The 24,045-nt window shown below is 41.8% G+C and overlaps 1 protein-coding gene across 2 annotated transcripts in view; it reads left to right on the top strand.

Moving 5' to 3' along the window:
• FRAS1 (Fraser extracellular matrix complex subunit 1) overlaps positions 1 to 24,045 on the top strand; it is a gene marked incomplete at its 5' end in the record, with an annotated part of 457,295 nt that overhangs the window by 235,376 nt on the left and 197,874 nt on the right. For both annotated transcript variants that reach the window (XM_080673629.1, XM_080673630.1), the window contains 5 exons: positions 612 to 752; positions 1,955 to 2,095; positions 3,567 to 3,743; positions 18,137 to 18,277; positions 20,827 to 20,970. In XM_080673629.1, coding sequence (XP_080529755.1) covers positions 612 to 752; positions 1,955 to 2,095; positions 3,567 to 3,743; positions 18,137 to 18,277; positions 20,827 to 20,970 — 744 coding nt within the window. The remainder of the gene's footprint in view (positions 1 to 611; positions 753 to 1,954; positions 2,096 to 3,566; positions 3,744 to 18,136; positions 18,278 to 20,826; positions 20,971 to 24,045) is intronic.

The raw sequence follows: 24,045 nt of genomic DNA, 5'->3' as shown, positions 1-24,045 counted from the left end.
CAAACATAAACTAATTATTCATTATTTATCTGAAGTTCAAATTTAAATGGGCATTTGTTATTTTTTTAAAATATATTTTATTGATATTTTTACAGAGAGGAAGGGAGAGGGATAGAGAGTTAGAAATATCGATGAGAGAGAAACATCGATCAGCTGCCTCCTGCACACCTCCTACTGGGGATGTTCCCGCAACCAAGGTACGTGCCCTTGACCAGAATCGAACCTGGGACCTTTCAGTCCGCAGGCTGACGCTCTATCCACTGAGCCAAACCGGTTTTGGCCGCATTATTTTTATGTGCTAAATCTGGCAACTCTATCTCTGAGGCCACTTTAACTTTAAATCCTATATTAAATTGGATACACTGGAGAGGGGTGGAATGCCCCAGAGTACTTGTTATGCTTAGTCCAATGAATAATTCTTTGGTTCTTCAACTGTGAAGACAGAAAGTGCAGATCCTTTGAAATATTGGAATCAAGAAAACAAAACTCAGTTGAGCAGTCAGTGAATGAGATTACTATGTCGATACCAACTGTGGACGTTGTAATGAATAGACTTTTCTGCTCCATTGGCTCACTATTGACTTTCTCTGATGGTTTTTCCTCTCCCTTAGCTTGTGACCAATCCTGTGAAAGTTGTGGCCCCAATAGTCCCAGATGCCTTTCCTGTGCTGAGAAGGCAGTGTTGCATGATGGCAAGTGCATTTCTGAGTGCCCCAGTGGATACTATGCTGATGCCACTAGCAGATGCAAAGGTAAGACATGGGTCATAATCATCATGATCATCATTGACTAGACTGGGAGCTGTATGCTGCTCACTTGGGAATCTGTGTGTTTGATGGGAAAATGTCAAAAGGAATAGCTTTTTCATTAGATAATCTACCTGTATGTGGTATGGGAATGGGAGGCATGGGTGGATGCTGAGATACTAGAGTGATTAAATAAAGAACTTATATATATTAATCACCATTAGAGATCATTTGGTCTTTCTGAAATGCCAAGAACATCTTTAAGACTTTCATAGAGTTCTTGTGTACTTGTAAACCATCACCAACTTAGATCAGAGGTATGACAGAATCATTCCTTAGATGGCATTTATAAATACTACAGGGGTGAGCAAAAGTAGGTTAATAATAATGAATGATAATATAATAATTAATACATAAATAATAGTACAAGAATAAACTCTGTGTTTTGCATACTCACAACTGTAGACCTATGTTTGGCTCACCACCCAGGACCAAAGGAGATGTGTGTGTGTCTGACATTGTCATAGGTAGAGGGCAGATTCTTAAATGTAATTCTTACTTAGAGTCTCAGAATATCCAAGCTGAAAGTACCTTAAATAATCATTTAGTCCAACTTCTCACAGTGTGTAAGCCAAGGAAACTAGGCCTGGAAATACTCAGACATGGTGAAGGGCCTAAATAAATTCAGGGACATGACAGTCAAAATTCCACTGCTCCCAACACTCAAGCCTATGAACTTTCTACTTGCCCCTATTCAGGTGGGCAATTTTAGATTCAGACAGACCCAGGGCTAAATTCCAGACCTGCTACTAATTACCTCTGTGATCTTAGGTAAATTTTTAACTTCCCAAGACCAGTTTCTTCATCTTTAAAGTGATGTTAATAATGCTTATCTCATAATATTACTGTGAAGATTAAAAATGGTAATGTGTATAAAGCACTTAATACAAACACTAAATAAAGGATCACTAGTAGTAATAGATATAAGTAGATATAACATGGATAAAAGTGGGTAATTGGGCAATGTGGGCAGTTTTAGAGATATAATCACCCCCTAACACATCTTTTCTTTTGATTTGGTGTGAGAGCTGAAAAAAGATTGAGAGTGATGGAGGAGAGGGCTTCCCAGCACATATGGAACCCAGCCAAGAAATGGGCTCTTTAGTCACTTTGGTCCCTTTGTGTTCATCTCTCACTCTCTTCCTCAGTATGTCATAACTCGTGTGCCAGCTGCTCTGGACCCAGGGCCTCTCACTGTACAGCCTGCATCCATTCCTGGGCTCTGCACCAAGGCCACTGTCTGCCCAATTGTGGAGAGGGCTTCTACCCTGACCACGGGATCTGCAAAGGTATCGTTGGTGTCATCCGTATTCTTAAGAGACTTTCCCATCATAAGGACATAGATTTAAGTTACTATATTTTTTATTGATTGATTTTAGAGAGAGTAAGGGAGAGAGAAACATTGATTTGTTGTTCCATTTACTTACACATTCATTGGTTGATTTTTGTATGTGCCCTGACTGGGAATCTTACAAATCCAGGGCACTAACCAACTGAACTACCTGGCCAGGACCTAAGTTACTTTTCAGTTCAGCTTTTCCTCTGGTATATCTTACATGGCAATACATACAGTATATGCTTTTTTTCTTACCAAGAGATAATCTGAAAAATTACACTTAAATATCTGTGAAGATGCCCACAAGTTCATGATTTTCTTGGACATCCTTCAGAGGAATGCCATTCCCTTTGCCATACATTGGAACCACTCTCATTTCCTCCCTTTTCCATTCTTCTAGCATTGCTAATGTCTTTCTTAGTCTTCATTTTGTTTTTCCCTGAAGAAGCTCTTTTTGTTAATGATACTGCCGAGCACACTGAGCGTCACCAGTGATGCCTCTGGGCTGAGGAAAATGGAAAATCTTAAATAGCTGTTTGCCAAGAAAGGCTTTGGGCTCCTTTGGAGGGCAGTATCATTTCAGCTTTTTGGAACTAGAACATTGGGAGCAAACACTTCAAGTGAAATTAACTTATATTTATTTATGCACAGGGCACCTTAGAAAAGAGCTTCAGAATAGTTACAAGCAAAACGTTTTTAAAATAGGCAGCTGCAATACATATTATGAAAAGGAAAATGTAGCGAGCCTTTTAAAGAACAGGAAAGCTGATTGTATAAAATATGGGCCTGAGAGAACTCATGTACTCCATTTGGCTTTGATTTCCACCAGTAGCCAGGGAAAACAAGGAGCTGTGAAGGATTATGAAATTATTGTGGCTGCTCAAAAGAGGCCTCTTCCTTGTTTAGAAGAGCAGCCTTTCCTCTCATAAACTCTAAAGGGAATTTGTTGCCTGGACCCCTATAGACTGGGTGATGAATAACATAATGGACAATATCACAATGACCATGTTTGCAAAAAACACAGCAATAGCCTTTATGTGAATGCTTCTTAAAATCTTCAATAAAAACTGAAGACATAATGTTAAATCGCCATTCAGTGAATGTGTTTCTCTGGAGAACCAAGCCAATATAGTCCATTTTGCTGTTATTTTTGTGTTGTATTTTGTTTTTGTTTTTTTTTTTTAATCTAGCTAGGCAGCTCTTATGGGACCTGAGAGACATGACTAGTTAGCTTCACCCTCATTTTGCCACAAGTATTATTATTTTTACCTTGTGCTTTGGTATAGCACACTAGAAAAACAATATTCTGGAAGGATGTATCTGGTGAACTTCTCTTAGTGGTTTTGATTTAATGATAGGCCTCCATTGGTTGCAGCCTATATATGACCCTGGGATTGTTTTTTGCACTCTTTTTCTGTTGGCAGCCTGTCATTCCTCTTGTCTGACTTGTGTGGGTCCAGAGCGCTCTCACTGTACCAAGTGCAAGAAGCCAGAGGAAGGACTGCAAGCCGAGCAGCTGTCTGGTGTGAACATCAGCTCGGGCGAGTGTCTGTCTCACTGTAGAACCCAGTTTTACTTGGAGAACACTGGGCTGTGTGAAGGTGAGTGATCGTGATTTGAGAAAATGTTAGGTACCTTCTGGCCTTACTACTTCAGAGATCCTGTGAGGTGGAGCCACAACCAAAAAGGTATTTTCATATAAGTCTGGTTCTGGGATGCTCATGGATGAAGCAGAAAACCAACGTGCCAAAGAGGGCCCTGCTGATGTCCTCCTGCCCTTTGTGAGGAATAGATGATCTGAAAGAGCTGTTCCTTTCACCCCACACTGTCCCCAAAGTTATACTCAGAAGTTCCAGACAGGAATTCTTTCAGAGGCCAGTATGAGGAGCTAAGAAAGACTCAGTGCTCATGTAGAATTCTGTTTATTATTTCTTCTAATTTGCTACTCAGAATATGAATTTGTTCCTTCAGGGCAAAATCTGGACTTCTGTCAAAATTTAGAAGTGATTCCTGTCATTGCCTTGGCATATCTATAGAAAATTGATGTCATCCTGAATAATTTGACTTAATAGCTAGGTCAACTATGAGTGGTTAAGGAGATAAAGGGGGGAGATATATATATTTCCTACAAGAAGCTGCCTTGCTAATGGAGAATTATTTGACTCTCAAGCTACCTGATAAAAATTATTACTCATATTTCCCATTGTAAGCATAACATGTGTGTCATTAAATAAATTTTTGAATGTAAAAAAAAGTATAAAAATAATCTGCCCACCACCTACCACCTAAGTCCACTTGCCTTTACCATTTTGCTGTAATATGCATGAGGGTTTTTTTTTCTCTGCATAGCTTCGAGTTTTTGTTTTTGCAACATAACTCTAAACATGCTGCAGATGCAATTTTGTATCCTACAGGCCCATTTATTAAAGTGGCTTCCCTTTCACATTGGAATACCCTCTCACATGGCAATGCTGGATTTCAAGGTTAGGCTAAAAGATCTTGGATGCAGTGAGTCATAGGCATAGTAGGAAGTATGCAGATTGGAATATAGAGACCCCAGACAAGACATTTAAGCGCCATGAGCCTTGGCATTCACTGCATTAGAAGAGGGATAATTTTCTTTCACATTGGCTTTTTACCAGGGCCGGAGGAGGTTAGGAGTATGAAAGTGCTTGGTAAATTGGTAAAGCCCCCATGCTCAAATGGTATAAACCTCAGCCATATACTCAGGTGTTCAGGAACACTGTAGGGGTAACTTCCTGCTCCCTGGGAAGCACCAGGACCCCAGGGCATTTACATTGATATCTAAAAATTGGGGAAAGGGTCACTACTCTCCAGACGTCCAGGTTACTGCCCATGTATACATTGCCCAAATTCTCTATGGTCCCTTATGCTCCCCTGGCTCTGTTTCCACAGCACTTGAGAAATAGGAGGATCTTTGTTGCTCCTGAGGGATCCAATGCCTTCCAAAGCATGTCACACAGCCTTGCCCCTGCATCCCAGGAGCAATGGAGAAGAAATCTCCCCAAGCTGCTCCGCATAGTTAGCTTCTTTCTACAGTTTTCAGCACTGTCATAAAAACGAAATGATTAACATCTTAAGTTATGCTGTAAATAAAAATTATAGGGCCAGGGTTATTCAGCCAGAAAATCATGTTACTGGTGATTTGGTACACAAATCATGAGCCAGGCACTGTGAAACATGCCATATTGTTTACTCACTTGTCCTGATGCCAGCCTTATGGGGTCAGTGGTACAACTAGAGAAGAAACGGAGGCTTGAGGAAGTTAAGGCTGTAACTTGCTCAAAGTCATGTAGCCAACACAGAGTGGAGTCCAGTGGGACATAAGTCGGCCTGTCTCCAGTTCCCGTGCTCTAAACCAGGATGCTACTGTATTGGTGGCTGAAGGGCAGAAGCACCGTGTGCTAAGGGTGCAGGATTGAATCATTATAAATTGACAAAGGGGTGTTTTCTGGGAATTTCTTTATACAGACACTTTTTTAAAAAGAGGATTAGATCTAATCCCTCTGGAATGGCTTCACTGTGGTCCCGAGTGAAAGGACTAGGTTGACCTCCTGAGTCCTTGTAGCCTCGTGATTTCCTGCTAGTTAATATAATATTATTAGGTATCACACATAGAGCTGTCTACTCTCATTTATTACCAAGTCCCTGTGCAATCTCAGCTAGATAGATAGATTGTTGTACTCAATTTATAAGTGATGAGAATGTGGCAGAAAGAGGTTAATTGAGTTGCCCAAGATTTCATTGGGAAACTGAGTGCAAACACCAATTGTTTCGAACCCTGCCTGAGTATCAAGTGTGTTGATTGATGTACTTCCTGTCACTCATCCAGTATCTCTGGAAACTGTTCTGCCTTCCCCAAATCTGTTCCATTTTCCATTCTGCCGGAGCGTGTCTGTGAAATCAGGCCCTGGGAGTGCTATGAGATTGCAAGGGACTCCCCTCACACAGTCCCAGAAATGTCCTTGCCTCTTTGCAGAACGTTTAGAAAGGCTGGAGGGGTGTGTGCGTGAGTGTGTGAGTGTGAGTGAGTGTGTGTGTGTGTGTGTGTGTGAGTGTGTGTGTGAGTGAGTGTGTGTGAGTGTGAGTGTGTGTATTTGTGTGTGTGTGTATGTGTGTGTGTGTGTGCCATTAAGATTTTATTTTACAGTGCCTTTCATCTCGAGTGCTTTTCTATAAAGAAGAGGAAAACAACTGTATCTGGAACTCTCCCTCTTCCTTTTTCTGAGACTGCAGCACGGGGTGATCAGAATATAACTGCTGCTAATGAAAGTGAGAAGCAACTTAGCCTTTGAAATGGTATCAGAGTTATTATTATAAAAGTTTCTACTCCGAGCTACAAGACAAAAACAGGCATTATCTACTGAAAAATGAAGCAAAAATGTATTCAAGATATTAGACTAAAATCCAAGTCTGTGATCGATGAATGAAAAAATATAAAATTAACAAGCAGTGACCAGAGAGAACACTGTATATTCATAGCTGTTGGACATCTTTATTCATTTCTTCTACATATATTTACGGAGCGCCTTCTGGGTGCCAGGCATTTTCTAGGTACTGGGATACACTCATGAATGAGTCAGATGAAACTCCTGTTCTCATGGAATTTATATTCTGGTGAGAGAAATGGATAATAAAGAAATAAATGAATAACAAGAGCAGCAACAAAATCCATGGCTCACACTTGGCTAGCAATCTATGCTCTGATGCCCACACAGAATAATGGGGGAAGGAGGGACGGAGTTGAGATGGCCTCCGAGGCGGAGGTGCTCTGGTGAGATGGGGACAGCCACCTGCATGTGTTGGTCCTATGTCTTTGGCTCATTCTCTGAAACTTGGGTACCTCAGAAGATGGGCTTTGACATCCTGCTTCTTTTTCATGTGACCTCTAGTTTTCCAGCATGTGGCTGGATGTGCTAGTACAAAGGGGAGTCCATTGCTAACTGTGAGATAATTCGGAGGCATTTGGTGATTGACCAAATTTGTTCATGTTTATTAAATACTAGAGGCCTGTTGCACCGATTCGTGCACTGGTGGGAGGCATGGCTTGCGGGATCAGCCTGCTGTAAGAGTGCTTGCTCATCCTGGTCAGCCAAACCAGGGGCAGCTCCTGTGTTGAGCATCTGCCCACTGGAGGTCAGTGCACATCATAGGTACTGGTCGACAGGTCATTCTGGTCGTTCTGCCATTCGGTTGCTGGGCTTTTATATATATAGATGAACATTTATAATTCATTAAAAGAAAAATTTTAATAATCTTACATAGAGTAGAGCTCACCTGTTTTAACCGATTATTCATTGGTATTGACAAATTCAAGTTAAAAGGAAAAAAAAAAAAAGACAACACAGCCCAAGAAACACCCATCACCCCTCTTGCCCAAACAAAACAAATTACAAATCAGTAAAATCCCATGTCCTCCAAAACAACATAAAAAATCCATCCCCACCAGTTTTCCATGCCCCTGGGCACTAGGCCGGGCCTCTCTACTGTACAGCTCTGGGGGCACCATGCTCCCGGTCACTTGTCTGAGGCATTAGTGACTGCAGCCCTGAGCACATAGTAGCCGTGGTGGATGGACAAGACTGAGCACTTGGGGCTCCTGTCCCTGGGAGGCCTCTACTCTCTCGCTGATATTCTTGGCTTCAGGTCAGATTGCTCAACTCAGTCTCAGATTCTCCTTTCACTCTTGTTGAGGATTTCTTTTCTCTTGAAAAGAATTCAGTTATTTTGAAGATAGCTTTTCGTTGAGTTTGTAGAGTGGAGCCTCTCGTTAAAGTCTCCTGGGATTGTGTTAAGATGTGATTCAGATTTAGTAGGTCTGGGTGGCGTCTGTGTCTGCATTTGTGATGTGCTGCTCCCAGGTGAGGCTGCTGCTCCTGGTCCACTGACCAGAGTTTGAGGAAGGAAAGCCTCTAATGAAAGAAGATAAGCACATCACTTATCTCTGGCATGCTTCTAACGAAAACTGTTTTTGTTTTTTTTATTCCAACTGTTATTTCTTCTCATTGCCAGCATTATACATGCCACAAAAACTCTAAAAAATACAGATAAGAAAATAATCTATTACCAAGTTACCCAGATTTAGCACATAAAAATACAGAATTAGGAAATAAAAATGCAGGATGAGGCAAAAGTATGTTTATAGTTGTTCGTATGGAAAAGGATACAATAATTAATAAATAATAATACAAGAATAAACTCTGTTTCATGTGCTCACAGCTATCAACCTACTTTTCCCCACCCTGTATTTTGCAAATGAAAAGAATAATTTTTTTAGTATAAGTATTTTGCAAATATTGCCTGAGATATTCTAAAATATTATTTGTTATTTACCTGAAATTCAAATTTAATTAAGTATTTTTATTTTATCTGTAAACCCTACCTATGACCATTCTATCTTGAGATAACCTCTTTAATTTTGGCATAGAGTCTTACAGTTATTTACACACACACACACACACACACACCTTTATAGTTTATCAATTCATTACAACCAAGAAGTTTATTGGAGATCCTATGAATGTACATTTACTCCCATTTTATAGATGATGAAAGAGAGGCTTAGAAGGAACCAACTAAAGGATAATTTAGCAATGGGAGATCCTGGGATCTAAGAGAGGACATAGTTGCTTACAAAATATTTTCTTCTTTCCAAACCCAGATACCTTGTTCTTCATTTCACACTAGAGTTTTACAATTTAATTTCAGGCCAGGCCATCTCAATTAATGATACAGTTCAATCACCATGTCCACAGTTGGCAATGATGACCAGGAAGGTATATGAACATGATCAGGATGATTAGTTTAGCATGTAATTGCCTCGATTCTGTGGCAAATTAATGATGGATTCTTTCAAATCCCAAACAGTTCAGCAAGAGGTTGAAAATGATATACTTTTAAATTACAAGCTTTATGTTAAAAATGAACTCTGTACTATGATAATGAATTCAACTTACACATTTTTAATGTATTATGACAGGAGAAACTGCTTTAAAGAAAAATGCAGAGGTAGCAAACATCCCAGTGGCCACCATCCCCCACACCAGCAGCCCTTTCTTTCATTATACTCTCGGCACACTGGTCAGGTAAACATCAGGGAAATTTTAGCAACTAAATTTTTCCAAGCCTCCTTTTTCAGTCTTGAACATAGTATTGCCTTCTTAAGCTAGGTGTTACTGCATGGGGCAAAACTGCACAAAATTAATACCAGTTTGATATCAGTATTTAAAGCTTTTAAACTTTATTGAGATATAATTGACACATGACATTGTTTTAGTGTAAGGTGTACAACATAATGATTTGATATATGGACATATTGGGAAATGATCCCCACAATAAGTTCAGGTGAATTTATTACCATATAGTTACACTTTTTTTGGTGTGTGTAATGAGAACTTTTAAGATTTATTCTCTAAACAACTTTTTAATATACAATATGGTATTTTTAGCTATTGTCACCATGCTGTACATTACATCCCCACATCCCCAGGACTTGTTTATCTTATGATTGGAAATTTGTACCTTTGGACCACCTTTGCTCATTTTCCCTGCCCCCCTCTCCACCCCCCCACCCCCCACCCCGGTCTCAATCACTAGTCTGTTCTCTGAACCTTATTATTCAGCTGCCATAGCTCTTGCTTGTCTCTCAAACATTTGTGATCGTCCAACATACTTGCTTTGTTCTTAGTGGCTCCCGGTAGTTGAGGGTATGCCCAGACCTGTCAGTGTCCCAAAGTAGAGGAAGCTAGGCAGCCCCTAGATGCAGGCTGATTGAAAGCTGGATTACAGCAGCTTATAAGTATGTAAAAACATCTCTTTTGGGGGAACACTGCAAGATGGGTATTTATATTCACTCTTTTGGGGGGAACACTCAGAGATGGGTGTTTATGTTCACTCTTTGGGGGGACACTCAGAGATGGGTGTTTATGTTCACTCTTTGGGGGGAACACTCAGAGATGGGTGTTTATGTTTACTCTTTGGGGGGAACACTCAGAGATGGGTGTTTATGTTCACTCTTTGGGGGGACACTCAGAGATGGGTGTTTATGTTCACTCTTTGGGGGGACACTCAGAGATGGGTGTTTATGTTCACTCTTTGGGGGGAACACTCAGAGATGGGTGTTTATGTTCACTCTTTGGGGGAACACTCAGAGATGGGTGTTTATGTTCACTCTTTGGGGGAACACTCAGAGATGGGTGTTTATGTTCACTCTTTGGGGGAACACTCAGAGATGGGTGTTTATGTTCACTCTTTGGGGGAACACTCAGAGATGGGTGTTTATGTTCACTCTTTGGGGGGAACACTCAGAGATGGGTGTTTATGTTTACTCTTTGGGGGGAACACTCAGAGATGGGTGTTTATGTTCACTCTTTGGGGGGACACTCAGAGATGGGTGTTTATGTTCACTCTTTGGGGGGACACTCAGAGATGGGTGTTTATGTTCACTCTTTGGGGGGAACACTCAGAGATGGGTGTTTATGTTCACTCTTTGGGGGAACACTCAGAGATGGGTGTTTATGTTCACTCTTTGGGGGAACACTCAGAGATGGGTGTTTATGTTCACTCTTTGGGGGAACACTCAGAGATGGGTGTTTATGTTCACTCTTTGGGGGGACACTCAGAGATGGGTGTTTATGTTCACTCTTTGGGGGGACACTCAGAGATAGGTGTTTATGTTCACTCTTTGGGGGAACACTCAGAGATGGGTGTTTATGTTCACTCTTTGGGGGGAACACTCAGAGATGGGTGTTTATGTTCACTCCCTCTGAGCCCAGGAGGGTTAGCTGGTTTGCTATAGTCCCGTTTAACCCTGCTGCCACCAGAGCCAGGCTATCCAGGGTGTGTCCTTTGGGTAGCAGCAGCAGAAGTCAGGCATCAGGCCTGTGCTTAAGCTCTTTCCGGGGAGACACCAGTGACCTGGAGCAGGGCAGAGGGAGAGGGTGAATCAGTGTTTGCCAGCCTCCCAGGTCTCGGAAGTCATCACAGACAGTCTTGTTAAATTAGAAGTATGACCTTCAGGCTACAGCTTTTAAGAAATACAGACATGTCTTTCAGGGGAAGTCTGGGAGATGGGCGTTTCTGACTGCTGCCTCTGTTCTGAGCTTGGGGAACAACTTCCACGAGCCTTTGCAAGTCATTAAGAACTGCTTCTTTATTCTCTATAGTCTGATGGATCTTGTGGGAGCAAGGCCACATTGGCTTTCAGCCCTATAGTTTTGGGGACCCATCCCTTAGATAGAAATCCTAAAAGTTGGGGCACTAGATGTTGGGTCCAAACCCTTCACTCCTCAGGGAGAAGCTGGGAGTGGGGAGTTCCCTGGCATTGACTGTTGCTGTTCTGTGGGTAGGGTAGATGGCAACAGTGCCTCAGCCTTTCCTACCCAGGAAAGATAAGGTTTTTTTTTATCCTTTGTTGATGTGTAGTAGGAGTTGTTCTGCTAGTTGCTGGATTCTTTCAGAGGGAATTGTCTCATTTGTGTCTGTGGGAGGAAGTGAGCTCAGGAGCCTGCTGTCACCATCTTGGATGGGAACACCAATTTTCTTTTTAAACAACAAATTCGCCAGTAATTTTGGTCAATTAATTAACTTGCTTTAGATAAATGGGGAGAAACAAAGTATACTGTGAGTATTTTGATCTGTTTAGTTGTTGCTAAGATTCACTGGAGGCCTTAAGGCAAAGAGTTTTAATTAAAGAAATAAGTGGGCAGGAGTCTGCCTGCTCAGCTTGGAGTATGTTACTATTTATGAAGTTGGGGTTCCCTTGAATTAATTGAATAAAAGACGTGGCTTCTGTATTAAGCAGTACTCTTTAATGTGGGCCCCAGAGTGCTGACATGAGCTCTCCAAACACATGCCTTCTGGTAATGTTCAATCCTCTTCACTTCCTCCTCCTTGCTTCTGTAGCTTGGGTGTACTCGGCTTTAGGGATAGAAAGATGAAAAGATACAGACCATGCCTTAAGGAAGCACAATCAAGTAGGGGAGACTGACATCTGAACAAGTCATTAAAAGAACATGCAGCATGCTGGAATGGCAGTAGGCGCAAGGTACAGAAAGAGCCCAAACAAAGGAGACTGACTCTGTCTGGGGGACAGTGTATCATCAGTCTGTCTGTGGAAGGATTGATGGGAGCTCACCAGGGGAAAAGGAGGGAAAGCACATTCTAGGCCAAGGAAATAGCAAGGGCAAAAGCATGGTGTGTTTGGAGAAGGGCAGTGTATTTGGTATTCCTGCAGTGTAAAGGCCAGAGCAGTGAATTGTGGGGACTGGCACTGGAGACGTGGGGTGAGTCATGTCATGAAGTGCTTAATGTGCTGGGCTAAGAAGCTTAGAGTTGACACTATTGGCATTGGAGAACCATGAAAAGATCTTAAGAAGGGGAATAATTTAGTCAATTGTCATTTTATAAAGATCTATCTGAGAGTTGTATGGCAGGTAAGTGTGAAAGCAGAGTGGGGCTGGTTGGGAAGCTTTGGCACTTACCATATCATGAGTGAAGGACCAGGGGATGGTGAGGTTGAGATAGATGTAACAGAGATTTAAGAAGTAAAAATCAATGTACCTTGGATGTGTTGTAGTGATGGAAAAGTAGAAGTCTACGATTTTCAGCACGAGTGTCTTGGTGAATGGTGGGTCTACCAAGTGAGGCAGAGAATACAAAAGAGAGACCAGGTAAAGGAGAGGATGTGGGGTTGGGGGTGGCTGATAAGTACAGTTTTTAGAGAAGGAATGTGATATAATTTGCACTAAGTAGGTATGGACCGAGCTTGGAAGTGGTAATGAGTAGTATTTTAGAAATTTGGAGTATGAGATACTGATGAAACACCATGTAAAAATATCCCTTAGGCAGTTAGATTTATGTGATTGGAGTTCAGAGTAAAAGTCAGAGCTATACACATAAATTCAGGACTCACCAGCATGCAGGGCATCATTAAAGCTGTGGATTAGTTTGCCAGAGAATGAGAAGAAAAAGGGCAGAGGGTACAATTTTGGGAAGCTCTAATATTCATGACATAAATAGAGAAAGGCTAAAAAGAAATGATCAAAGAAATAGGAGAATTAGAAGAGTTTGCTGCCAATATTTCCATGGAAAAGATGTGATTTTTACTCTTGAGGCATTCCCAATATACTTAGGTGAAATCATGTTCATTAATAAAAGAAAAAAAGAAAGAGAATAAGGAATAGGAGGGTGAAAGGAAGAGGGAAACCGATTTTATTTGACTTCACTCATTTCAGTTTTCATTTTTTATGATAGTACTCATACCATATATCATAGAGGATTTTCATATTTACATCATAATTTGGGAGATGCCTACCTCAAAAATTGTTTTGAGATGAAAAGCCAGGAAATCTCATATGATATAAAAATAGGCATGCTGGACTACTCTTTATATCATCAAAAGGGAAAAAAATAAGTGGTGTTTGCTGTCTGAAATTTAAATAGAAAATTGAGCAAATCAAAATTGAGAATATTTTAATTTTCTTAGGTAATTTTTTTTTTTTTTTTTACCAGAGTCAGGTCAACTGGACTTTACAACCATCTAAAGGACACTTTTCGTATTTAAGCAGCTCAGTTCTGCTTCTTCAGAAATATACTTAGCCATCAACTGGAAAGCCACTCTCTAAAAATGTAGTACTATGTGGAGAAATAATTCATAGACCTTCTTTCTAACCTCTTCCATATATACCCCGTAATGAAGTTACTCTTCCTTGAAGGATCTTAGACTTCACACCAGAACGCTGGCTATGAAATCAGCGTCCACAGAATGATTGGGCCTCATAAAAGTCAGTGAGATGGTGTGGACATTTCCACCCCCAGCACAGAACTGAAGTTTTATAAGATTGTGGTAAAGATGCAGATTCGAATGCCTATAAGATTGTGGTAAAGATGCAGATGCGAATGCCTATAAGATTGTGGTAAAGATGCAGATGCGAATGCCTGTCCTTACAGAAAGGGCATGATAGAGAAAAAGGCACTTAGAGAGGATGGTCACCTTTCCCCTCTGTGCCACATGGCAGCTTAACTAGCTGATTGCCTACTTGGCTCTTGAGCATTTCCAGTGAAGGCACTTCCGAAGGCTGCCATGATGATGTTCATTGGGGCATATTTCTTTAAGGTCTAGATTCCCCTGGAATTTTTGGTCCATTGGCCTTTCAATTCCTTGGTCCTCTTTGCTTTCCTTATATAATTCAGTAATACCTTTATTCACATTGAGTCAGGTTATCACATTGACTTTGTGACCAAATGGAATGATATAAAATATGCTGTGTGCTCATAATGCATTGATTCATATTTCTGTAGTTTTCAATTCCACAATGAGGAGCTTTGATTTACTATTTATTCTGGGAGTATAATAGGAAGAACTGAGGATTTTAACAATCTTGTGAAGCCTAGTACAAACATATTGGCATTATTGAAGGAATATTTAAATAGAAAATATTATATTGCTTCTAATTGCTTCCTCCAAATCATCCTGGAAACTCGGTGTCAACAATATAATTTAGCTGTTACTGAAATATTGCCACCTGACTTTTCACTGCATGATGCTTCATTTGTGTTAAACATGTCTTAAATAATGGGCTAATGTGTACCCTTTTAAATAATATTTGCTTAAATGTCAGTTTACCTGTTTGTCTTTTTTTAAAATATGTTTTTCTTGATTTCAGAGAGGGAGAGAGAGATAGAACTATTAATGTTAAGAGAGAATCATTAATATGCTGCCTCCTGCATGCCCTCCACTGGGGATCAAGCCCACAATCTGGCATATGCCCTGACTGGGAATCAAAACGTAACCCCCTGGTTCATAGGTCGATGTTCAAGTACTGAGCCACACCAGCCGGGCTACCTTTGGGGGATCTGCAAGTAAAGTTTCCATCACTGTTCTCTTTGTCTTTTAATGAAGAAATATTTTTATAGTGATTCTGAAAATACTTAGGAAGAAAATTTCTAATTGTGACTTGTGCTAATAGAGCTATTAACAAGGTCATCTAGAAAAAATAAAGAAGTTATTTTAAATTGTGGTTCTAGCTCTGTTTTTCATATAGTAATAAAAACTGCTAAATAAATATTAAGCTCTACAGCATATTCAGGGATAATAATTAAAATATTTATCAAACAGGGAGGTAAGGTTACTGCCCTGTGGGAATGGGCCCTGGCCTTGGGTCAGGAGCAAGGCCCTGAGGGCTCCTGGTACAGGTGTTAACCCTTTAGGTGCTGGGTTATCAATCAGTCAGGGTGCTAGGATGGAGCCACAGCTGCAGGGGAGCACTGGAAGGCTTAGGACAGCAGCCATATAACAGTAGTTTAATACTGTAACAGCCAGTACTGCTGGGCCAGGGCAGCCTGGCTTATTTCAGCCCCATGTACATCCGAGATTGTAGGTGACATTTTTGTTGGGGGTTTGTTGAGACTGCAGTAGCATAAAATCACATTCCACTCTTCCAAGTTGTTTGTCTGTAAGTCTTCTGAGTATTTCATCGAGGACTGAGAGTGGTGTCACTGAGTCGGTGGATCTTGTCCATTGGACAGAATGTGCCCTGAAATGCATGGGGTCATCTATATGGGCCAGTTCTTGTCTTACTATTATATCCCCAGCACCTAGACTTTCTTGACAGATAATCTATATATATAAAAGTGTAATGATGCGCACTGACCACGGGGGTGGGGGGTGGGGGGGGTCAGACACTCAACACAGGAGCTGCCCCCAGCCCTCTGGCCCCGATCACCTGATGGGGCCTGCCCACCAACCTCTTGTCCCTGCCCCTGGCCAGCAGGCTCCAATCACCTGATGGGGACCAGGGGACCAGGGGTGGGTGGTGGTGGATGCGGGTGGCGCCAGGCCCTGATTACCCTGCTGGTCATCCCACACACAGAGGGCAACCATGGTGGCGGTGGCAGGGGGTGGGGCCAGCTGCTGGCAGCTGGGGAAGATCGGTCCTGATAGCAGGCCAGGCCTAGGGACCCTACCCATGCATAAATTTTGTGCGCCAGGCCTCTAGTAAGGAATGAATGAATGATTGGAGGTGAATATCAGGCTATTTCAAGATGTAAGTTTTCTTATTTAGATTTGGTAAGGCTAACAGATTAGCAGACAATTGTTATTGGAAATACAGTTTGTTAGTCACATTCCCCAGAGGAGAGGGCACATTATTCCATGGAGGGGCCACACAGGGAAGCACCTGAGCTGGTCGGGAGGTGAGGGAGTGAGGAGGAAACATAGGCAAGAGCCTTTATTTTGGTTTCACTGGGAAAGAATAAGTGAGGCAGGGTGAACAGGCTTAGAAATGGCTAGTCTGAATAATTCCAGTGGGCTTGAGGTGTAGGGGCTGTCTGGCACCCAGCAATGGAGTGATTAGGGCCAAGGGATAGTTATGATCCTCAGACGAGGTGATGGGGTATGGACTTTGGGCTAATTAGTAGGCAGATGAAAGGCAATCTCACAGGCTAGTCACCTACCATCTCTAGAAACTGGCTAGCCCTGAAAGGGTCAATCTCTCCAGGACCACCAGGGCCCCTGATGTCAAAGCATGAGAAACACAGACAATTTTAAAAAAGCATCATTAAGACACTGGCCACACTTGGAAAATGATGTGAATATTCCTTTTATCCTTAAAAGTCTCATGTAGGCAAGCAGAGATGTTGTCTTTCTCTTTGCTTTCCACATTTTTTTTTTTAACCTACGAGTACTTGTGTAACAGTGTTTACTGGTAATAATTATAGCTAAGATGTATTAAACCCTTACTCTGTGTTTTGCACTAGCATAAGAACTTTACATGCATCAACCCAATTAGTGTCCACAACATCCCATGCAGAGTGTATAGTTCATATTCTCATTGTGTACATGAGGAAGTAGGAGCCTTGAGAAATTACATAACTTATCAAGGTCACATAGAGTGGCTAGGTGACACTCTTATTCTCTGTGCTATTCTCTGTCTCCCATTCATTTTATTCTAGATATTGGCTTGTGCATCTGTTGATGCGGCTAGTTTCGGCAGTGTGATGGGCATTTGGCGTGACCTCTACAGTTCTCTCCTGTGTGGTGCCGTCAGAGAGCAGGCACCACATAAACCTTTGGGGGATCTGCGAGGAAAGCTTCCATCGCCCTTCTCTTTCCTTTATGAGCAGTCTGACCAGCAGCCCGTAGTCTGGTGATGGTGGAAGAGCTGTCCTGGGGGAAGGAAGACCTCTTTTATGGCTTCCTGTTCGTTACTTGACATTCTCTCAGAATGGGATCTTGGGAAGAAAGAAATGTGTGACTCTGCAAATAGTTATTTCTGCTTTGTGGCATTTGTGCCTTGTTTAACCTGAGTGCCACAGATGCTTGCTTTGTAGGACATGGCCTTTAGAAAGAAGTATGTGAGATGTGTCCTTGGGAAACTGAAATGAATGTGCAGAATGTGTTTCAACCTAGGAATGCTAACAGGAGAGACAGAGCACCCACACTTGTCATGTGGTTGCCGAGAACCAATTCCAGCTGTAATAACTACAAGAGTTTTACCAAAAGGTTGGTGAAGCTTGGGGAGCTCAACAGGGTTGAGTCACATGTAGTTTACCTGTTGGAAACGGCTAAAAGGCACTCCCCCCAAACCTGAATAGGATTGTTAACTGCCAGACAGCTCAGGGCATTTTATTGCCTCCTGTTGGCCAAACACCTGTAGGCTATTCCTGAAACTGACAATGTTTCTGTATATCCTTTGATACTATACCCTTTGAAGTGTATATTTTCACCTTGCCTTAGGACAGATTGTACTAATAAAAGCAGGTTCCTTGGTCAAGGTGAGAGCCTTCTAGCTCCTTTAGCTGGAAGCTCCTCTGACCCCCAATCCCTTTCAAAAATATCTTTCGTCCACGGACTCCTTCTTAATCATCTACGCACAGCCCTTTCTCCAGAATGCTGAACCCTTTGTAAGGCTGGGAAAAAGAACCCCAGCATATGGTGACTTTCCTGATTGTCTCTTCTGCTTTGTCTTCCCAGCTTGTCATCAGTCCTGTTTTGGGTGTGCAGGGCAGAGCCCGCATAACTGCACAGTCTGCTGGCCTTCCCATGTGCTGATGGAGGGGCAGTGCCTCTCCCAGTGCCCAGATGGGTACTTTAACCAGGAAGGCAACTGTACAGGTGAGTGTGACATGCTGGGGCATATTCCCTGTACCCCTGTTTTGTCTTCATAATGTGGCCAGACACTGTAATTAGAAACATTGTCATACCCATGGGACTAAGGGCTGGGTTGTAAATCCCTATCTTGAACTTGTAGGAGTAAAGGGAACAAGAGAAATTCAGTTCTTCCAATAAGGAAGCATGGAGGAAGTGACGAATTAGAACCAGCTTACCCTGCGCATACAGTGAGGGATGGGTGTGATGGCAGGCATCCCGGAGACAAAGTACTCAGGCTCCAAGGCATCTGTGTAGGATTGGGCATTTGGCGTGACTTTTGCAGTTCTCAGCCCCACTTTCCCTGGCTACAGCCTAATAAAGCAAAGGCAAGGAGGGTGGTGGTGGCGGTGGAGTGGGGGTGGGGGGGGGATGACGACATCTGTAATACTCTCAACAATAAAGATTTTTTAAAAAAATAAAATAAAGCAAAGGGAGAGAGAGGTATTTATTTGTTTCCTTGACAGGTCAGTCCCATATATTTTTAAGAGCACTTTCATGTCTCAGTGACAGAGAGTCTAGAAATTACTAGTTGAGATTAGTGCGGGGATTTTATTGGAATTGACAAAATACAGGGGGAAAAGAAGACTAAACACATTCTATCATGATGACTGTTTTATTTCTAATAATACACTTGTTGACACCAGCTTATAGGAAAAAGCCCACTGTTATGAAATTGTATTACATGTATTTCTAGAGTCAGAAAACATGTAGTAAATTTGTAAAATATTTTAAAATTAAATTAATACTTGTTAGATTCCTCTAGCCTCAAACTCCAAAGAGGAAATTTAATGTGAACACAGATTTAGATGATTGAAGATCAATATGATATTTCTTCTTAAATTTTCTTCTTCCAAGTACCTTTTTAATCTCTCCAGGCCCCTGATGGGTTGCTTTCCTTTAAACTCTCTATCACGCTCAGAGGGGAGTGTTTCCGGTTTGTCATTGGTGGTGTCCTTGAAAACCATTATCTGTCCTGCACTTTCACACTAGCCCAGTGGTTTGTGTGTGTAAAGTGGTTTGGGGAGTAAAGTCTGAGTAGCTCTAACTCCTCTCTGCCTGTGCCTCTGCCTGCTTGAAGCCAGTGGGTGGATGGTACCACAAGCGCCAGGGCCACCAGGTCACTGGAAATATTCTGGTGGGGAGGCAACTCGGCAGGTGGAAATCATCTTGAGAACACTAGTATCTCTGGGATGGGCGTTTTCAAAGTTCATAGCCTCAGGAATGTAGAAGGGGTGCTGTTTAATGCAAGCCTTCTAATCAGCAGTTCATTTTCTTGCTTGCTTGCCTTTTTAAAACATATATATAACTCCTTATCTTCTTTTGGTCTCTTGCCAGAAGAAGTGAGAGGCAGGTGATTTTATTTGAAATCCGTGCCTTTACTTTTCACCAGCTCTGTGCCAGAAGGGAATTCTTTGTCATCATTTCCAGCAAGTGCTACCCAGCTCCCCTCCTCTTGGAACCAGGCATGCTTAGACCTCCCGGTCCTTGGCAGAGAGATCCTCACATCTCCTTCTCTGTGCTCACTCCTGCTGCTGCCTTGGCAGTGCGCACGCAGCTGCAGCTGCAACCTGCTTTTATTCCTTGCCATCCTTATCTTTATTGCCCACACCTACTGTGATTCACTTGGTTTTCTTCCAGTGTAGTGCTTTTGTTAATTTGGTAGTTTTTCTGGGGAAAACATAGCTTTGACATGATTTTGTCTAAGGAATTGAACTTCAAATGCAGCTCATGATAACCTCCAGGAAGAGGGCTTATTCTGTTCTCTGTTCTTTAACGGAGTATTGCTACCAAAACAGGCATCCAAGTTGTGCCATCTGACTCTAGTGAGAAGGTTCAGTATCCATGGCTGTGCAAGGTTTCCCCTTTGCCTGTCAGGAGTTTGTGAGAAGCAAAGTCTCCCTCTCTTCCCTGCCTTGCTGCCTTTGCATCCGGATGTTTTGGGGCGGGGGAGTCTTACCACTCACTTTTCTGTTTTGTCACTTTGATCTTCACTTCCTTATTTCCGTAGATGGGGATGGTCATGCTGGCCTCCTTAGAATGTATGGCCAGTTACTCAAATTTTTATGGTTCTAGATTCCATGTTCTATTCATGGATGGCATTTTCATTGACTCCAAAAAATGCATTCTCTTGGTCAGGATACACCAGGCTTGATCAGGAATCTTCAAAAGATGAGTAGTGTTGCCAGACCTATGTTGCTCAGTGGTTGAGCATCGACCTATGAACCAGGAGGTCCCAGTCAGGGCACATGCCTGGTTTCTGACTTGATCCCCAGTAGTGGGGTGCAGGAGGCATCCAATCAATGATTCTCATCATAGATGTCTCTCTCTCCCTTCTTCTCTCTGAAATTAAAATATGCTGTGAAAAATATATATATTTTTAAAAAGAAAAAGAAAGAAAGGATGAGCAGTATTTGAGTTCTGTTCTGAATATAATTTGTGGAGTTCATAAAATATTTCATGTATTTACATGCTGAGCTGCTAATTCCCATCCTGGTTCTTGTTTTCCCCCCTAGAATGCCACCCCTCCTGCAGGCAGTGCCATGGCCCATCCGAATCTGACTGCATTTCCTGTCACCCTCATGTCACTATTAATGGTGGAAACTGCAGGACCAGCTGCAAGGATGAGCAGTTCCTCAACCTCGTGGGCTACTGTGCTGGTGAGTGATGCCTCCTCAGAGTCTCAGGACCACTGTCAAAGGCTGGCGGGTCTTCATTCCAGGCTTTAAAGGCTCTTGTACCTGTTTATCAGCTGAGGAAGAGCTCTTTTCTCAGGAGACATTTATTTCACGTCTGGGAACTCATTTCACTGCTTCCTAGCAGACGTTTAGTAAATAATAGTGGATTCAAATGGAATCTTCTAATAATACTCCTGCAATTTCTGAAAGAACTTAGAATCTCATATGAATGAAGATTGGAGTCATGATAATAGTATCGTCTATGCACGTGGCACACTTTGGCTTACAATAGCAAAATGTATTTTCAACACAATCTCTCTGAAGACTGTCTCCCTCTTGTCTGCACTATCCCCTGGCTCTTGCTATGGAGAACCTTTGCCATCAGCTCCAGCACCAAAATTTAGAGAAATTAACCCAAAAGTAAATCAGTTGCCTCAGGAGTTTGGATTATTCCTCCTCATTTAGAACACAGATCTCAAAAAGAAATAAGTTAGGAGAGCAGCATGGAGTTTAGGTAATGATGAAGGAGCCATACAGTGTTTGTGGTCATCCATTCATTCATGTAGCAAGTATCTTTGAAAGTCTACTAATGGCTCAGAATAAAAAAAAAAAAAAGTTTTAAAAATGCTGAATAAGAAAAGGACTCTGTTCCCAAAGAGCTAATAGTCTGGAAAGCATAAATTATAGGCTAGTGGGTCATTATTTATTTCCTGACCCATTTTTCTCAATTTAGGAGAAATGTGAAGAGATTTGCTTGTGCAGCTGTTGTTACAGCTCTGAAGGGCTTGCCTGAGATGCATTCTGGGATGCCACTGGGCAAATGGGAAAGATGAGAAAGCCAGAATCTGGTTGGATGCATGCTAGAGGAATTGACTTGGCTGTAGGGTTTGTCCCTGGACAGTAGGAGGTATGGCTGAGTGTCTAGATCATAGCGTGAACAGGCACATTCAGCCTGGGATAGCTTGATATTTCAGTTGTCAAGTTTGATAGTGGGTGCACAGCAAGTCAAGGGTAGTGCTCCAAGTATAGCCGATGGTGCCAGGGTCCTGGGGATTCCTTCCTTTTTGCACATGACCTTTGCTATAGACATTGGTGTCCAAAGCCTATATCCTAGAAAGACTGAATTGTTAAGAGCACAGTTTCAACCAAAAATGCTGGAATTCAGGGCAAAAATCAGTTGTTGTATGAGTTCAGAGAAGAGAGAAGAAAAAGATATGGAAGGCATTGTGACGGAGGTGGGACCTAAAATTCTTCCTGAAGAATAGCTAGGATTACATTAGACAGAGGGAGGTCAGTCAGACTTTCTGAGTGTGGTTCCACCAGGAGACAGGCACAGTGGAAGAGCATGTGGGCCGTTCATGGCCAGTGAGATCCAACTTGGCTGAAGAGCATGGTTTGTAGTAAGGCATAGTAGATGAAACAGTTGGGAAATTTAAGTTGGAAATGAGGAATAGAAAACCCAGAATTTCAGGCCAAAAAAATTAGATGGAATTTTGTGGGCAATACAGTCAGAGTTTTGGAGAGGTCAGTGACTTAACTAAAATGGTGTGTTATGGGCAGAAAACGTGCACGCTGTATGGGAGATAGACTGGAGCAAGGCAAGATGAGAGTCAGAGAGGAGTTAGAAGGTAGGATCTTCATTATGCTTTTCTATTTCCAACCTATCCAATGTGTGCACCTTGAAATTTTTATGCTGGGGAAATTTTAAAAATAAGTGTTTTTATAAGGAGATCGGAAACATTTAATTTTTAATGAGCTTTGTTCTCTCCAATGTCCAGAGCTCTCTTTGAGAGTAAATTAGGTGATTAGGAGTACGTTAATTTTTTAAGGTTAATAGGGGACCATTAAAATAAAGAATCACAGCCCTGGCCAGCTTTGCTCAGTGGTTAGAGCATTGGCCTGTGAACTGAAGGGTCTCGGGTTCGATTCCTGTCAAGGGCATGTAACTGGATTGCAGATTTCCCACCCCTGTTGGGGTCATGCGGGAAGCAACCAATTGATATGGCTCTCTCACATCTATGTTTCTCTCTCTCTCTCTCTCCCCCTCCCCCTGTCCCTTCCACTTTCTCTAAAATCAATGGAAAAAAATACTCTCTAGAGAGGATTTTTAAAAAAACCAACAATGAATAAATAATCATGGGACTAGACTCTATGACTCTAGAAATCCCTAGCCCTAGAAGAGCAGGTCCCACTAAAACAGCTTGACTGTCAAACTGTCAAGAGACAAACCTTGACTGTCCTTGGCATTAGGTATATTGAGTATTAGTTTTAAATAAGATAACCATTATCTAGTACCTGGATAGCCTTTGTTGAATAGAGACAGGTGTATGAGTGTCTAGTAAAGAAAAATTTGACCAGTAATTTCAATTGTTGATCCTTCAGAGAAGTGTATTGATCTCAAAGTTTACTTTTTCAATAAATATATATCATTTCCAAAACAACTCCCACTTCTCTCTGTAGCATTGTAATGCATTTGTTCATTTACTGCTTAATCAAATATTTATTAAGCACACGCTTCATGCCAGGCACAGTGCTTGGCTCTAGGGATACAGATATGAATAAGATATAATGCTTGCATTCAAGAAACATAGAGTGTAAGAACGAAGGGGATGTGTGTTGAATATGATATTGCTGTGGATATGAGATAAGCCTGTGGGACAGAACGCCAACTCAGACCAGAGGATGTGTGTGTGTATATATATAGTAGATATAGAAGGCTTTCTAGAACATTTCATAACTGAGATGATTTTTTAAATATTGAGAGGGGTTTGGAGATTAGAAGGAAGAGCATTCCAGAAAATGGTCCAAAGAATATTATCTCTTCAGGCACCAACAAAGAGTTAAGTAGAATGCCAGGCCCTAGCATGGGAGTGGTGGGACTTGAAGCAGAAGGAAGCAGAACCAGTTCATGAGGCCATTGTATTTTCTGTGTAAGGAGAACATACTTTGTTATCAAGGCTGTGGGGATCTCTTGAAGGTTTTAAGACATTATGGAGGCTGCTGTTTTGTGGGCACAAATGGTCAAATAGTGGCGATTTCATATGGTTCAACCTAATA

This window comes from Plecotus auritus (genome assembly GCF_963455305.1).
Source record: "Plecotus auritus genome assembly, chromosome: 1".
NCBI classification, from domain to species: Eukaryota; Metazoa; Chordata; class Mammalia; order Chiroptera; family Vespertilionidae; genus Plecotus; species Plecotus auritus.
Note: the sequence above shows the minus strand (reverse complement) of the source record. Positions and strands in the feature narration are given on the sequence as shown.